We start from the raw sequence: 17,488 nt of genomic DNA, 5'->3' as shown, positions 1-17,488 counted from the left end.
CACAGTGTCTCCCATTTTATATACACGCATTTATATTTATACATATGTATAAAGTGCTGGAGCAGTGATTTGAGACCGCTGTTAGTTGTCTGGTGTTGAAAGATTTCAATTGCTTGGGCAGCTTGTGTTTGACTCTAAATCCCTAAGGTGTCACAAAATGTCCAGTGACTGTTGCAGCATATACACATGCTGGCTGTGTATATGGCTGTAGGGGGTGGAAGAATGGGTTGGGCGTGCATAGGGAATATTTGCAATGAGAAAATATCACAGTTTTTCATGATGTAGAGCTTATATTATTTTAATGATGTCATTTTTTTTAGAAACATAAGGAGGAAGCTTTAGTCTCAGAAATGATTTAACAGCAGGGATTAGCTTGAACATCTTAAGCAATTACAAATACTATAATTTCATGTAGCTGCCCTATTTTCTCACATCTGTCCCCATTGCAGAGGCTGGCAAGACCCACTGTCATAGCACTGTTCAGTCAGGTGTATATTGTAGGAAAAATGTACCTGGTTGATGTGACTTTGATCGCAGTTCAAGTGGTTTATTGTTTTGTTATCAACATGTAATTACCTGGCCATTGCTGAACTATACACTTGGGAACAATATCTGCAATATCTGCAGATAAAGCTAGAAGGTATAGTTATGAAACGTTAATGTGTGACTAGAAATTCCTGAACAACCTTGTATAGTTAAGATGGCTGTGTCTGGCAGGGTCACACTGGCCCCTCTGCTGCCTTGCTCTCCTCCTCTCCTGCACGCTACACATCCTTGCATTTTTATGTTTTGTTTGTGTGTCTGCTTAGATGACTTTCCCTCCCTGCAACTACAGTCTTCTGGTAATTCCCCAGTTGCTTTGTGATACAGTTGATTGTTGTCTTCCTCTTTGCCAAGATGAGCTTCAGGCAAAAGCCGGTTTGGAGAGGCTGGGTGAGGGACAAGCCCAAACCCTTTACACCCGTGTGCTGCCTCACCAGCTGGTGCTACCCAGGCTGTTTTTAAGGCCAGCAGGGCAGTGTAGGTACCCCCTCAGCTAGCTTTTTCAAACAGCAGGCAGCTGGTTCTCCTAGGATTGAATAGAAAGGTGTATTAAGTCGAGGATCTGTGGTTTGTGAGCTAAATTTAATAAAATAGGTGGAAGGCCAATTGGTCTGAGCTGGTGGTCTGTTTCCATGGAGGTAATGAGTGTTGATACCTCCCACTGCTCTGACATGAGCATTCACAGATTTACTGTTTTAAGGGGCAAGGAGTGTTTTGTGGGTTCCAACAGGATTTACATGGACAACCCCCCCATCCCCATCCTGAGTTTAGCACTCTTTCATCAAAAAATAAAACATGCACTTTAGGAGGAATGTGAGTCTTCAGATATATTTCATATGTAAATATATCCAGATGTGTTAGCTTTACTTTTGTGACTGGACTCAGCTTACCCAAGGGGTTGAACTAACCGGAGGCAGCTAGGACTGCCAACATATAGGCATATGTATGGCTGTTGTATTACCTACCTACTGTACATACCCTATATATATATATAGTTGGAGTGCCTGGTGCGCTGCTGTCGCTGCCCAGCAGCAGTGAGCTCCGTCAGCTTCGGGGCTGGGACTCTGTGGACCTCCAGGAGGAGCTCTGGATTCAGCGTACAGCATGAAACTCCAGCAGGCTGGAGCCTGCAGCTCAAAAAGCAGGGGTGAAACCCTCCCACCCTTCCTGCTCCCACCACAAATCCCCACTTTTTCAAAGCTAAATGCTCTTTTAAATACTAACCCACCTTCTTGGCTGCTTTTCTGGCCTCCTTCTCTTCCCTTCCCCTGTCTGTGGCTACCTTGGCACCCAGCTTTGTTCCCTGCTCTGGACTGATGCAGGAGCTCAGAAGGAGACCTTCATGCAGAAGTTCACCAGCACCTTTATGCACTCATGCCATGACAAACTGGAGCTAAGATAAAGCTCAAAGCTTTAAATCAGTCAAAAGTACCCATTTTCAAGGAACAGTTGAATACTGGTTCAGCAAATTGTGCCTTGCAGTGACTGGCTGCAGCTGAATGTCATTGCAGCAGGCTGACACTGAACTGTGAACTTTCTCAGTCAAGTCTCAGCCCTTGTGAGGGTTCGGAGCATGTCTGTCCTGTGGTAACGCTTCCTATGGCTGGGTTCACAGCTTCAGAAGTTCACAGCGGAACGTGGCTAGCAGACACCACCTCACACTTTTCAGGTTAAAACCTTCAGCTCCCAATGCTTTGCAAGCTTGTCAGCAAAATGTGTCACTTCAGTTTACTGAGCTAGGGGAAAAAAAATCCTCCTGCGTGAACCAAGAAGTTCTGGAAAAGGTCTGTAACAGCCCTAATCTGAGAACGGATCTTATCTGTGTTGTATCAGGCACTTGTGGGTGAACACAAAGGGGTTTATTTTATAAAGAATTTTATTTATAAAGAAGACAATAGGAGAAAATAATGATGAGGGAAAGTGATAACTAGTTGAGACATTAATTTATGTAGCCTGAGAATCTGTCTAGAGCACATATTGTGTCTGAATAAACTGAAATCTGAGCCAACAGCTGCTTCACCAGAGCAGAACAGAGAAGCCTCTTTGTTGAGAGATCTTGTGCTCTGACCTTTGGACGATCATGAGTCTTGTGCAACTCACGTCATTTGAAAAGTGAAAGATGCTGGTCTTTCCATGGTTTTCTAGATTCAGAACTGAAACATGTCTCAGAGGATGCCAGTAGTGAACTGCAGCATGCTGACAGCAGAAATAGATAAAAGTTATCATTTGCACATGTTCTGTTTCTCAGGTTAACTCACAGCAAGGTTGAGTTTAATTTTTAATTGTTTAATGCTCTTTCATAACACGTTACTTTGCACAATTATTTTGCAACATTCTCAACTTATTTTTTAATTGCCCATTTAGGTAGGGACAACAAAGTCAGATCTGACTGGTGTTCTCCACAGTTATCTCCACAAGAAACTCACTTTTCTGGTCTGCTTTTGTACACCTAAGCAGGAGCAATGCCTCTATAGGCACATCAGCATCTTACTGAATGGCTGATTTTTTTCAAAAGATTAACAGAATGAGACAGTTTTCTCATCTGCTTCTTCCAATGCAAGTTATTATTCCCTTGGCCATATATTGCACATACACACAAAAAATAAACTTCTCAGAGCAAGACTTTCTCTAAATGTACAAAGCGGCTGCCATAATAGGGTAGAGCTCTTTCCCCTTGCCTCTGCTCATCCGTGTAACAGGCATATTTATACTGCAAAATGAGGAGAAAAGGGAGACTCCCATCACATCACAAAAAATCCACCTCATAACCTGGTTATCAGAAATGCTAAGAATGTCTAGGAAAGGGCCACAGGAAATTTGGGAGGAGAGATGCTGTAGGTTTGCCACAACTGCTTCGTAAGCTACCTCCTATCTATCTATCTATCTATCTATTGAACATGCAAAGCAATAATGAGATCTTGAAAGGTCAGTGTGCAACCTTCTCCCAGTAGGCACTTGTCAGATGAGCAGTGCTTGACAAACCCACATTAACTGCCAAACAGCAAGCAGCATTTCATAGTCATTCTCAACATTTCCATAAAACAGCTGTGGTTTTGTCTAGATGAAAAGCATTAATCCACAGGGGGTTCAGAGAGCAGAGGCTTGTTTCTCCACTATATTAATGCAAACCTCCTAGTGTTTTCAGTTTGAACTCATAGAGGAAAGGAACATTATAAAACCTAGCAGCAGCTAGTAATGTATCAGCAAGGATATTTAGACCTACTTGAAACCCAGCTGAGATATCTCAAGACAAAGTTGCTGTATTATACAGGCAACAGTCTCACCAGATCATCGAATCATCCAATTTAAACCTGCTGACAAGCTTATGGGATCAGCAGAAACACTAGGACTGTACCAACTGACTGTGCTATTAGAGTGAATCATGTAATTGCTTTCTTCCTCAGTTTCCTTATTTGCAGAGCAGAAGGAAATACAATACCTACCTCTCAGATACAAAATGGGGACAAATTCTGTATTTGGAGAGCACCTTTGTGATCCTCAAGTCAAAGAAGTACTGAGTATGAATCAGCAAGCCTTTAAGGTCTCCATGAAGAGCTTAAAAGGCGTAAAAAGGGGAAGGTCTCAATGAAGATTGTGTTGAAAACCAGAAAAACATAGGTTGGAGTACTGCTTCTGAAGGTTTGGCAAAGTGTTAAGGTGCAGAACCTGCCAACTTCCCTTAAGACAGATGAGACTCAGCCAGAGCTGGGAGTTGACCCCAGAATCCCATTTATTACACCAGTGCTTTAGTCACATGAGCCCCAGCACCCACTGGCAGAAAGACCCAGACTGAAACCCAGGGTTTCTGCACTGTGGGGGTGGATCTCTTCTCTGATGTCCCTGTCTCCCAAAGCTGAAGGGTTCAGCTCTGACTAGCAGGGACAGCACTTCTGAGGACTGAAATGATTATTCAAGTTCAGCAGTCCCACTTCCTCCTCCTCCAGAGCCATGCTGCCCTGTTTGCAGTTTGTGATCTTTACAAGCAATACCAGAATTCCAGCCTGGGCTGGATGCTCTGATATCTGTTATAAGACAGAAAAGGCACAAGTCACACAAACACGGAGGGACAGGAAGACTGTAAGGATCTGAGTTATACACAAGACAAATGCATCACGGGCTACTTTTCTCCCTTTTGGTTGGAGGTTAAAGGTATAGAAAGAGAAGCTTTGCTAGTTGAGTTAGAACATGACTAGATTTCCTGAATTGCAATTTCAGTGTCAGGCACTGTTCTGTTGCAGAAAGACTTTATGTTAAAAATTTTAATTCTCTGTCACATCAGGCTTTCTGATTTATCCAGCTGAAGAGAATGACATTTGAGGACTCAGTCATTTACAAAGCTCCTTCAGCTGTCCTGTTACTTCTACATGATAGTGAAAAATGCTTGTCTCGGAAACATCCTGCCTGTGCACATCCTGCGCTCTGGGCAGCCCAAGTGTAACTCTGTCCAACCCTTGTTAAACAGGATCCTTCAACACCAGTATCACTTTATTTTCATGATGCTGGTTAAAACTGCAGTTCAGGGCTTTAAAATGTGCCCACTAGAAGAAAAAGGATGCTTCGTATGTGACATGAGGTCATGCTTAGACATGTCTCATGACAGCCTTTTCCTGACTCTGGAACTACCACCAGAGTGGTTCAGAATTCATCAACTCAAGGAGAAATTTCAAGAGCAACATTTTGTACCCCAGCTTAAAGCTCAAGCTATCCAACTGGAGAATGATATGTAACAGCAGGATATATATGGCCAACAGTCACTAGTACTCTGAGATGACAAAAATTTGTATCTATTACAAGATAAGAATACATTATTCTTTTAGAGTTTAATGTAAAGGAATGCATTTTTCCTACCTCTCCACTTCTCCAGATCTGTGCAGTTGCATCAGAAACAAAAGGTAAGTCAAACTTTGGAAGGAGATCAAAAACACTGAACAAAAGCCCTCAGCTCAGTGTTTTTCTTGCAGTGCAAAACCCGAGAAGGACCAAATACAAAAGGTTGCCCTTTGAAACAAGACTGGGATAAAGGTTAGTGCAGCAAGGGGTGGCAAAGAAACACCAGTGCTATGGGAGAACAAACCTTATAAAGAGGTTCCTGAATGGGTTATGATAACATAGAAACTACACCACTCACAACACAGAAACCAACATGTAGTGGAAATGTGATTCTGGTCAGCAAATGAGTGAATGAATTTTCACTTTCAAAGGGGAAAAATGCTCAAGTGTAAACTATGGACAAGAAAATCCCCTTTCTCCTCTGCCTTTTCCATTCTCTCTCATCTTTCCTCTAGGAGGTTAAGATCCTATGCATTAAAAATCTGTTGAAGATAATAAAAATACAGAACAACAACTGCATTGGTCAGTACACTGACTGCTCAACCAGAGTACAAACTGTTTAAAAGAGACATCTTTTGGAGATGGCTGCATTATCAGTTCTCCAGATTCAAATAAACATGGATATGAGCATACAGTTCAGTTACCCTAAAGCACGTCCTGTATTTTATAGGAAAATACCTACTTTTGAATGTTGGACCTGTATAGTAAACTGAATGTTCTGATCTCTGGCACAAAGACTTAACTGAAATATAGAAAGGAATGATGGGAAGAAAGACTCCTAAGACCTGGTGTTCCATAAATGGAGTGTTTCCTACGGGATTCTTCCCTTCTTTGGTTATCTGTAACCTTGGAGTATTTATTTATCTGACATTTCTTGAAAAAACTGATTGCAGCAGCAACTTCAGAGCATAACTCCTCCGAATTCCTCCCCCAGTGTGTAATAGAACCTGCTATAACAGGAAAAAAACCTCTACAAACAAAATCACATAAGATTTCCTATGGAAAGTTCTACTAGAAATGAGGGGGTTTTTTTCTGGCAGGGCAATTGCTGCTGCTCCATAGCAACATTTCAACAAAGGAATAGGAACCACAGAGAGAAAAAAAAAATCAAATTATGTAGTGCTCTAATGATATGCAGAGAGTAAAACCAGTTTGGGACAGACATATCTAGAACAGGAGCTTTCCCTGTCCTTTTTCTCTGCAACTCTAACACCCCAACCCCCTCCCCCAACAGAGATAGTTAATACACAGAGGTGAGCACAACAGCCCACTGGGAAGTGCACAACGTAGGCTGCGCTCTCCTACCACTGTCTGGTGCAGTTTCATTCCCTTCCTCAACCTGGTTCAATGGCACTGTTGTACTCACAGTAACTAATGGTCGTCACGGTGGGAAAAGTATGGAGTGGGAGTTTTATAAGGACTCATTCTTGCTTCAGTACTAGTCAGCATCTTAACTGATTTAGGAGTATACAAATCAAAAGCAGGGAAGGGGTGTGGGCAGATTGCAAGGGCTTTGGAGGATAAAAAAAATCCTTCAGGATTATTAAAAGATGTATTATTAAAGAAAATCAAACCCCCTGGAATATTAACTTGGGTACAATGTATTAAAATCTAAAACTAAGAGGAAAAAAACCCCATTGTAAATCTGTGGCTGAACTATTAAGGCAATCACCTACAACAGAAAAGAACAAGGTTACTAGTTGCAAATCTTGTATTAGTTCACTCTGCTACAATTCCAGTTGGAATGTTCCTCTGCACAACTTACAGAACACAGAATTCTACTGTCAAGTTCTTATAAATGAAATAGTTGAAACTTGGCTTCTTCTGTGCTAAAATTGCAGCAGTGAGTAAAAAGAGAAGGAAATGGGTGGGAAATAGTGCCAGAATAGAAGCAAGCGTACCAGAAAAAAATTCAGTATGGGAGAGACTTGGAATTCACCTTGATCAAGATGTTCAAGGCCACCCTGAACAGGCACCTCAAATTCTCCATGTCCCTTAGGGAGGTAACCATTCATTAAACAGTAACATAGGTGAAGTGATACCACATGGCTACTGAACAAGTTCACATTTTCCAACTCTGTAACTAAAAATCAAGGTCCCCTGAACAAAAATGTCTATTCATGTGATACTGAATATTTTGGGTTAGCAAAATATCTTACAAACCTCGAAGTTTCCATTCCTTTGCTCTCTCATGACTAAACTGTAAATTATATTAATACTTTCTTTAGCATCTAGATTTGCAGATGTACCTGCTGTACTTCAGAAATCCTTAGCATGTATGACCCAAGTAGCTTTTCAAGATTTTAAAAACACTTATGGTTATAAACCTAACACTATTTTAATAGGCAAGGTTCACTCTTTTCAAATATGTGATATCTGACACAAGATTTCACGTATTTTCAATAATGTTTCAAAACTTTATTAAGTTCACTCAACCTCTATGAAGATTCATGTAGAATGTAAAAAAAAGATTAGTTCCTTTTTTATTTTAACCTCCAACAGAAGTATAGTAAATTTCCTGGTGTTTGTTACAGCATTCTCATTCATTTTCATGCAGACAATTTTTGGTACAAAAAGGACTCAGACCAAAAGCCGAGTAACTTTATGAAATCACTGAGGTAAGAAACATCTCTTCCTAACAGTGTTTTATCCTTCTGCTAGACAAGGCATTAAATGTTTTGGTCTTTTCTACAATGGAAAAAAGAAGACAGGTGTTTTGTCCATAGTTTTATTTCACCAGGAAGGTTGATACAGTTCTGCATAAAGGTCATTGTATGCACAGTCTGAAGTACAAAGCTCCCTTTGAAAACTCCAGCACAAAGACACTGCATATTGACAACATTAAACAACGATGTGGGTGGTATAGGGAAAAAAAATTAAAACAAACCAGCATTCTTCCTATTGGAAAAGCAGAATAAAACAAGGCACTTTCAGTAAATAAGTGAACAGAAACAAGCTGTATCAAAGACTCCACAGAACTGACCGAGAGCACTGTAACAAAATTCTGCAGTAATGAACAAGTAAAATACAAAAAGGCACTACATAATCCTCTCCCTGCAACTCCCCTTTCTCAACCAATTAGCCAACTGAACTTGGCACAATGGAGTCTTAATTATAAAGTGCATCTCCTGTCTTAATACATTTTGAAAAATAGGCTATACAACATAGGTACCAACATCCCCATGTGTAAAATATGTTGAAACAAAAATACGTTGCAACTAGATTCAATCTAGTTATGAACTGTGCAGGAAAAAAATATGGCTTCTTTACAAGTCTTTCAATAACCTCCATATAATCTTGAATATTTTTAAACAAACATAAATGCATAAGCAATGTGGTAAGAGGTAGTGTTCTGAGTAAAAGGCAAACTTACCGATTTTATTGTTACATGGCTATATAGCAAAGGTATCCCAGATTTTCAAAGCAGCATTACTGAACAAAAAGTATTACAGCATGCTATTTTGGGATGAAAATACACAGTGTTTTGGGGGTCTCATATTAGTTCCTTCAGCAAAAATGACCAGTTTTAAAATGTCCAACTATAATCCCATTTCGTAAGTACTCCTCTCTCGGTACTGGAAGTTTTCCTATTGCATTGCATTAAAATTTCCAGGGAAACATTCTTCAACTTCAGAATTTAAAACCAACACATTCTCCATTCTTACACAGAGATGAGTCCGTTTTTACTTCAACAAGCATTAATTTATGGCTATAAGAATATGAAAACACAAATACCAAACACATGAACACATCAAACGTGTCACAACAGTGGCAACGTATGACATGGGAGTTAGATGTGTTCAGTGATTTAGTGTGGAACTTGTCATTCCGCTAGGAAAGTGAGCCAAATTGTGTATGTACACTACCTAAACTTCACCTGATTTTAGCCCTTATTAGACTTCGATTTATTAAATATATAAAGGCTAGATAAAAACTGAAATCAAAGCAGCACTGGGTATATTTCTTACATTAATAATTTGTAAGGATTTATGTAAACATTCAATTGTGCATTCTTGCTCTTTGCTGTAAATTCTTCACAGCTACTCTAAGCTGCTACCCACAGATACATCCCAAACATGAACCTGTAACAGCAGCTGCTGCTCATCTATTCTTCATCTGGAGTATATGCTACTTCAGCAACCTCAATTTCTGGGACAGGATTTCCAGCCAAAGAGCCACTCCAGCATGGCTCATGGTTCTCTTTGTCTGAGCTGCAATGACAGATCAATAAGCTTTGTCAAATGGGAACTAGTATGATTCTCCATAGTCATTTTATGGAGACAATCCACAAAACATTTACAACGCTTTTTCAATTTATCATATTCCAGATCTAAAATTATCTATCCTAAGGGTTTTTATGCAGCAGAGGTGTGCAATAAAATGCTGAATTCCTCAGCTGTGCAGAATTTATGCAAGACCAAACATTTTAAAAAATGTACTTTAAGAATAACTAAAATATAAGTAAAATAATAGTATTTACCAGCTGTCCTCACCCAGGGTACCCTGGTCTGCTTCTACTGCAGAAGACTCCACCTCACCACTGCACTCACTTTCTTCTCCTGACATTTGACGAGTCATTTTTCCTAAAGATAAATCCCTACAACAGATAAGAACAGAGTACCACCAATCCATAGAGCAAACATTCATCACTGAAGAACTGTTTGTTTCATTTTAACCTTTGCAGTTTCTGGGAACCTCTCAATCTCACTCCTACATGATCCATTTCTTTTATTAGTTCAAATAGGTAGGGTCTGCACTGGGTAGCTATTTAAGCAGTTTATTTGCTCCTGCTGCTTATTCCTGAACTAAACTCAGTCCTCTGAATCTCTGGGCTACCAAGACAATTAGAGGGACGGAGCACCTCTCCTACGAGAAAAGGTTGAGAGAATTGGAATTGTTCAACCTAGAAAAGGCTTCAGGGTGACCTAATTGTAGCCTTTCAGTATCTGAAGGGAGCCTACAAGATGAAGAGAGACTATTTACAAAAGCATGTAGTGACAGTAAAAGGGGGAATGGTTTAAACTGAAAGAGAGTAGGTTTAGATTAGATATTAGGAAGAAATTCTTTACTGTGAGGGTGGTGAGGCACTGGAACAGGTTGCCCACATAAGTGGTGGATGCCCATTCCTGGAAATGTTCAAGGCCAGGTTGGATGGGGCTCTAAGCAACCTGGTCTAGTGAAAGGTGTCCCTGCCAATGGCTAGGGGGTTGGAACAAGATGATCTTTAAGGTCCTTTCCAACCCAGGCCATTCTGTGGTTCTCTGGTTACATCACAGTTTCATAGCTTTACAAAATTCAAGTTGTAGAGGAGTGTGCATGACTTTAGGTAAAAAATTACAAGCAGAAGATCTAAGCCACACACATCTTGCCTAAACGTCAGAAGGGGATTATAACCAAAATGTAGTCAGAAGGAAGACAGGCAGGATGATAAAAAGATTTCTTCAATAGTTTTCCAAGTTTCTCACTGTAACTTTACAAAGTCAGATATTACGTTTCAGAACAATACGTTTTCCCATTAATGATAAAAAGACAGGTAATAATTTTTTCTTAACGGCAACACAAGATAACAGTCCGACCAGCCTGCATATAAATGGGAATAAAGTCATGTAAATTGACCAAGGAAATCCTTTCTTCCAAAGCACTGCTCTGTGTGGAAAACATATACCAATTTAGAACTGAAAGCTGTGACTTGAATTGGAAATAAAAGCTTGTGACCCATTTTGTGTTGAAAGTGATACTACTATATGTCATCCCCTTTTTAAATTACTCTACCTACTGTTTCTATTGTTTTATTTTAATGCATGCATTTTAAGTAATACCTCAGCAGTATTCTTTAACATTATTATTGGCCAAAGCCAGCAATATATAAAGGCCTACAAGTCTCATGTCTTGTCAGCTGTCTTCCCCTTCTACCTCACGCGCATTTTAGGTACTTGGCCCTTAGAGTGTGTAGGCATAAGATGCTTTATTCTTGCTGGGCCAGATAGAAATTCCACTTCAACAAGGCCAAAGACAGACACATTTCACAGAATCACAGAATATTCTGAGTTGGAAGGGACCTTCACGGATCACTGAGTCTAAGTCTTAAATTAATGGCCCATATAGAGATTGAGACCACAACCTTGGCATTATTAGCACCATGGTCTGACCAACTGGACTGATCTCAGAGTCTTATTTCTTTTGGGTTCATTTCTCCATCAGACAGACAAGCTGAAGTTCTTTAACAAGATTGTGAGTTTTCTTGGTAATTTTTACAACTATAGATCACAGAAGTTATTTTCCATCAAGACTTCAGACACTACTTGGCTGATTTTCAATAATTTTATACATCTGGGAAATTGGCAGGGTGTTTGTGTATTTAAAAAACATTATCTATCTATCTATCTTCAGGGAAAGCACTAAAAAATAAAATCCCTTTTTGCTATTCATGCCTTCTTATCTTTAGCCATACAGAATTTCTTATCATTACATTTTAGCAAAATGCAAGTTATTTAATTTTTATTGACTATTTCTCTATTTAAGCCAGCAGCACACCATATCTCTCTCATCAAACAGGAAAAGCATCTTTCAAATGTAATTACTTGCCTTCAGGAATAAGTGACAAACTGAATATGGTATTCTGATCAAAATTTTCAGTAAGCCACAACAATTCCACTTAAATCTTTTCCCGTTATAGTTCACTTGAAACGTACAAGGTGTGGTTTGTCAGTCAATCTGGATATGCCAGACTCAACAACCCAGGCAGTAAGTAAAATAAAATTTATTTTGAAAATAATTTTTTTTTTTAGTTCTGTCAGTGTCTCTGGTCATACACACGCACCCAGGGGATGTTTTTTCACCCGATCTCATTATCAGGAAGAAATTCTCTACTATTAGGAAGAAATTATTTCCTGTGAGGGTAGTAAGGCACTAACTGGAAAAGGCTGCCCAGACCAGCTGTGGATGCTCCATCCCTGAAAGTGTTCAAGGCCAGGTTGGATGGGGCTCTCAGCAACTTGGTCTAGTGGGTGGCATCTGTGCCCACGGCAAAGGGGTTGGAAGTAGATGATCTTTAGGGTACCTTCCAACCCAAATCATTCTGTGATTCTACAAAATTCTAGTGGGACCATGGGAATTTACTCTTTTGCTAAGAAAATGCTGCAATGACTGACTCAGCAGCTCTAATGGGACACTGAATAGCATATCAATTCCCCTGCCACTGCTACAAAATTTAGCAGACGGGCACCATAAGACTCCACCATTTTTTCCTTGGGTTTAAATGGACAATCTCCAGTGTTATTTAAGTATCTTCAGCATCATTTCTGGCAATTCAGGACAAAGTTAAAGACATTATTAGACATATAATTGCCTGATCACTATGTTCTGTCAAAGCTTTGAGTACAGGTAGATTTTTATAACTCAAAGCAATTTTCCCCCTCCTCTCATCTCTAGCAGGGCATCTCATGTTTCCAACATTTCAAAAGCAAACTTAAAGGATTAGGAAACAATCAAAGTTACTTTAGAGGGAAAAGATGGGACAAGTTTCTCAGTCATTTGTACTAAATAACTTTTAGCCAGCATATGAGAAAGAGCTTACTGAAAATATTGCTTTGTGTGGTTATGTATGGAAAATGTTTTCCAAGACTGTATCTAAAGCTGGTACTTGTGACTTTTATGGAGATAAACTCCTAAACCCCATAAAATTTCTACATACCTAATTCTTCTTTCAACAGCATCTATATGAAGTTGCTTTTCACTCAGCAACTTCTTCAGCGATTCAACTTCCCTTTGTTTTTCAAGCAGTTCTTTTTGTAGGCGGTAATTTGTTTCCTCTAGAGTTTCACAGAAAGCCTAAAAGACAAATTTAAGAGCATCTTCAATTTTACTTCAGTGTACTGCCTTTATTGATTTTTCTTTTAGAAATATCAATCTGTAATAGAATTATAGCTGCTTTTCTTCAGGTTGATTACATAAAAAGCTATGTAAATTTTAAAAAAAGTTCTGTCCTTAATAAAATAATGCTGCTTTGTTTTGAATAGTGAATTTATTATACTAAGCTCCAATGCAAATAGTTTATCACATCATTTGTTTGTCTCAGAAAACTCTAAAGAGAAACTTTAGAAAAGCAGTGCCTGATTTTGAACCATCTTGCCTATACAGAACATAAGCTGAACTCCCTGCTCCCTTTTCTCTTCACAAAGCTTTGCTTCCACATGACTTGGAAATCGATTTAAAAGTATCTAATTATTCCCACAATGCAAAGAATATTCGGATTGAGATAAAGACAAAACCGTACAATTCTGTACCAAACACCTGTTACAACTATGGAACCATGACAGAAGACCAATACAAAAACATTTTGAAGAAGTTTAATGGCATGCTATGAACACCAACTACTCAGCCATGACAAATATGCCATGCTCCTCTGCTGAGTATGACATGTATTTATAGTACACTCTGATGGATTTGACAATGAGCAATCTCAAAACTTAATGTGATGAGCCAGTGTCTCATGCAACATCCAATGAATGCAGGAAGTGACAGAAGCCTTGGCACAGAGCCTGCTCATCTATTACTGGAAAGCACAAGTCCCGCAGCAGTACCATGCAATTCTGATTTAATAATTTACATGTTCTCAATAAGTAAGAATCCCATGTGGGCTTTCTTGGGTTAACATCACCAGCAACTAACCACTAATTCAGAGTCCGACGACTGTAAATGTTTTATACGAGCTCAGTTAAGAACAATGCTGTTAAGACACTGTTTTTCTTAAGTTTTAAAACAGGCTACAAACATCAAGAAGATACTATCCTTGGCTTTAACTGAAGCAGATTCATCATCCTTAAAATGTTAAGTTTTCCTATAATTATACGATTCAAATAAATGCAGAGTTTTTCAATGCAATAACCATATTTCTTTTCATTGAATTTTAATTTATTTTATTGACTCAGATAGGAAATTTATCTTTTTTGACAGACACTGAAGACCAGTCATCAGTTAAATCATAGTTTTATTCATGTCTACTAGAGCCAAGAACATGTGGCATGCAATTCACTCTTCACACAGCATTTGTAGTGATTGCTTTAGCTATCACTCCAGTTAAGCAGTCATCCTGTTTCATCCAAGCCAATCAAGTAAATTTGACTGTATTTTATAAAAATATTTGGTGTTGCTGGCCCCTAGCTCAAAACTGGCCATTATTTAAGAATATAATGAAGTTATATTATTTCTACCTTTATATTTATGTGCATGGAAATTTCCCTATTCCCAAAATAGCTAAAAATATTGCGTAAGTGTTGTAGACTGTTTCATTGCTCTGCATGAGAACTGACAAAGCCTTTTGGAAAAACTCATCTCTACTGTAGTCTGGATATCAGCTGCCCGAGGAAAGGAAGTCACTGTTCTCAATCAGTAAGAAAACATCAACATATTCTGAAGGAGGCTGTAATAGCAGAAAGGTGAACCAAAGCTGAGAAAGAGAATGGTGTGTAATGAGATATCTTGCTTTTTTAATAGCTGGAAACCTGGAGTCTGGGATAGTTCTAACACCCAGGTTGGACCAATTTTCCCTATAGCTCTGAAAGGGCAACAGAACTAAGCCAGCTGGAAGACAGCTTTGCTTCCTTCTTCAGTGGATCATGAAACACAGATGGCTGGGAAAGGATCTGTGCAAACAGCTACCAAGGACATGACAAAAAAGACTGCTTTAGTGAATATTTTGTCTACTTTTCTCTGATTAAATTTCTGTAAGGACTAGTTAGCTTGTAATGTAAGATGTACCTGTATCCCTCCCCCTAAAAAGATAAATATGTTTTGGCAAGTCCGTATGGAACCGGAATAGTAGAACAGACAAAAACCAAATAGAAGACATCCATATTTCCATTATCAGGAAAACAGGAACAGAAGATTTTTTTTTTCCTGGTAATGCTTTGTATAAAAATAGTAAGACAAAACAGACATAATTTTTCAGCTACCTTTAAAAATGAACTCCAGGAATACATATGTGAACCTTAGTGCTTTTCCTGTAGTTAGGCAGTTTAGGAAAAGCAAAGCAACAACCTGCAAGGGATGGATATAAGATACTTTTGGTATTTGGTAGGAGTTCAGGCTCCTAACAGCCACAAGCCAAAAAGCATGACCATGACCATGGATTTTAGGTTGAACAGACTTCAATCTCTTCAGGAACCTGCTTGGAAGAAAGCATCCATGGGAAACTACCTTGGAGAGAAGAACAGTCCAGGAGAGCTGGTTGATATTTAAGGATCACCACCTTCTGGGTCAGCAGGTAGAGCTCAACAAGTATGAAATCAAGCAAAGGTTGCAGGAGGCCTGTATGGATGAGCAAGTAACTCCTAACTGAACTGACAGATAAAAAGCAAGTGTACTAGGGGTGGAAGCATGGAGAGGTGACCCAGGAAGAATATAAGGTTGCTGTCTGATCTTACAGGAACAGGGTTAAGAAAGTGAAGGACAACCTGGAGCTGAATCTAGCAAAGAAAACAAGAAAGGACTCAACAAGTACATAATCAACAAAAGGAAGACTAGGGAAACCATGGACTGTTGTCTTGACTGGCAAAGATCAGCCTTCAGTAATTCCAGACCTCTGCAGCCAGAGGAAAAGACAAGGAAGGGCATGACAAATTTACCCTCAGTGGAGAAGGGACCAGGTCAGGGTCCACTTAAACAGCTTGTACATGCATGTAAGTCCATGGGGCCTGATAGATGCACCTGTGGGTGCTAAGGGAGCTGGCCTGTTGTCCACCAGAACCCCAGGTCACATGATTCAAATATCATAATAAAAGATAATGGACTTGAGCATCTTTCATGTGATAAAAGGAAGAGAAAGCTGAGAGACTTTAGTCTGGAGAAGAGAAAGCTTGGAGTGATCTTATCGATGGGTATAAATACCTGATGAGAGGGACTGAAGAAGAGGGAGACAGATACTTTTCACTGGTGTCCACTGACAGGACAAGAGACAATGAGCACAAATTAAACCCCAGAAAATTCAATCTGAACACCTAAAACCACTTTTTTACTGTGATGGTGATCCAAAACTGGAACAGGTTACACAGAGAGGTTGTGAAGTCTCCTCTGCAGAATACTGAAAACCTGACTGGACATGGTCCTGGGCAACCTGCAGTAGCTGACCTTACTTGAGCAGGAGGGTTGGACTAGACAATCTCAAGAAGTCTCTTTCAACCTCAATCACTCTGTAATAAGGTGGAGTGTCCCTTGGAGAGCAGAATTTTAAGAGTTGTCTCTAACAACTTAACAGAATACAGCTATTTTAATGGTTTGATTAAATTTCTGTGGTGGGAGAATAACACTGAGACTTCACCACAGCAGGCATTATCGAAATTTCAATGAAGGCGGCACTTAGATTTTTTAATTATGTGAACAAATAATTACGGTAATTTTAAAGAATTTTCATCAGCTTAAATAGCAACAATGAAAAGTGATTATATGGAAATCAAATATGAGCTTGTAAAAAAACCCATGCACACAGTAATCTAGCAAGAACCAAGGCACTCCTACTTACATGCAAAACAAACTGGTAAATATAAATTTAGTTGAAGGAGCATCAGTTAACATTCACAATTTCTACAAGACTAACAATGAATGTACAGTTCTAAAACACAGTTATTCTATAAAGCAAGAAAACTAACATCATCTGTTCTAGGAAGACTTGATACAGCTCTGCATCCCAATGAAATTTACTTCTAATAAAATAGATTGCAGCACACAGTATTATTTGTTCAGCGTGTTCATATGTGCATGTTGCAAGGCTGCTGTTTTACTACACTACTTGTAGTGTAGTAACATGTCACTAATTAATTTTCTGCAAGAACACTATTTTTAGTGGTCAGAATTAATCTTTTCATTACATTTATTACATGGGAAGGTATCCCTTCCCACGACAGGTGTGTTGGAACTAGATGATCTTTAATTCCTTCCAACCCAAACTATTCTATGATTTTATAGCAAGAAACATTTCACTGCAAGACCTGAAGTCCAAGGCATAAGCATTATAATAATGTGCTGAATGTAAACTTATAAAATCTCTCCTTATATTCAGTAGTTCCCTTATATAAGCAGTTGCAGTTGCCGTAAAAAACAAACGCCATCCATGGCTCAT

The 17,488-nt window shown here is 39.1% G+C and overlaps 1 protein-coding gene across 3 annotated transcripts in view; it reads right to left on the bottom strand.

Moving 5' to 3' along the window:
* Positions 1 to 2,401: 2,401 nt before the first annotated feature.
* The window catches only part of SNX16 (sorting nexin 16), a 33,494-nt gene continuing 18,407 nt past the window's right edge, over positions 2,402 to 17,488 (bottom strand). For 2 of the 3 annotated variants that reach the window (XM_027735849.2, XM_039380972.1), the window contains exons 6-8: positions 13,067 to 13,203; positions 9,854 to 9,970; positions 2,402 to 9,584 (exon numbers count right to left, since the gene is read on the bottom strand). In XM_027735849.2, the coding sequence (XP_027591650.1) occupies positions 9,479 to 9,584; positions 9,854 to 9,970; positions 13,067 to 13,203 (360 nt within the window). In that variant the 3' untranslated portion in view covers positions 2,402 to 9,478. The remainder of the gene's footprint in view (positions 9,585 to 9,853; positions 9,971 to 13,066; positions 13,204 to 17,488) is intronic. The other variant, XR_005563429.1, reaches the window with a different exon arrangement.

The sequence above is a fragment of the Pipra filicauda genome, unplaced genomic scaffold (genome assembly GCF_003945595.2).
Source record: "Pipra filicauda isolate LSUMZ 115617 unplaced genomic scaffold, ASM394559v2 scaffold20_size4479445_pilon, whole genome shotgun sequence".
Lineage (NCBI taxonomy): Eukaryota > Metazoa > Chordata > Aves > Passeriformes > Pipridae > Pipra > Pipra filicauda.
This window is presented reverse-complemented; position numbering and strand designations above follow the sequence as displayed.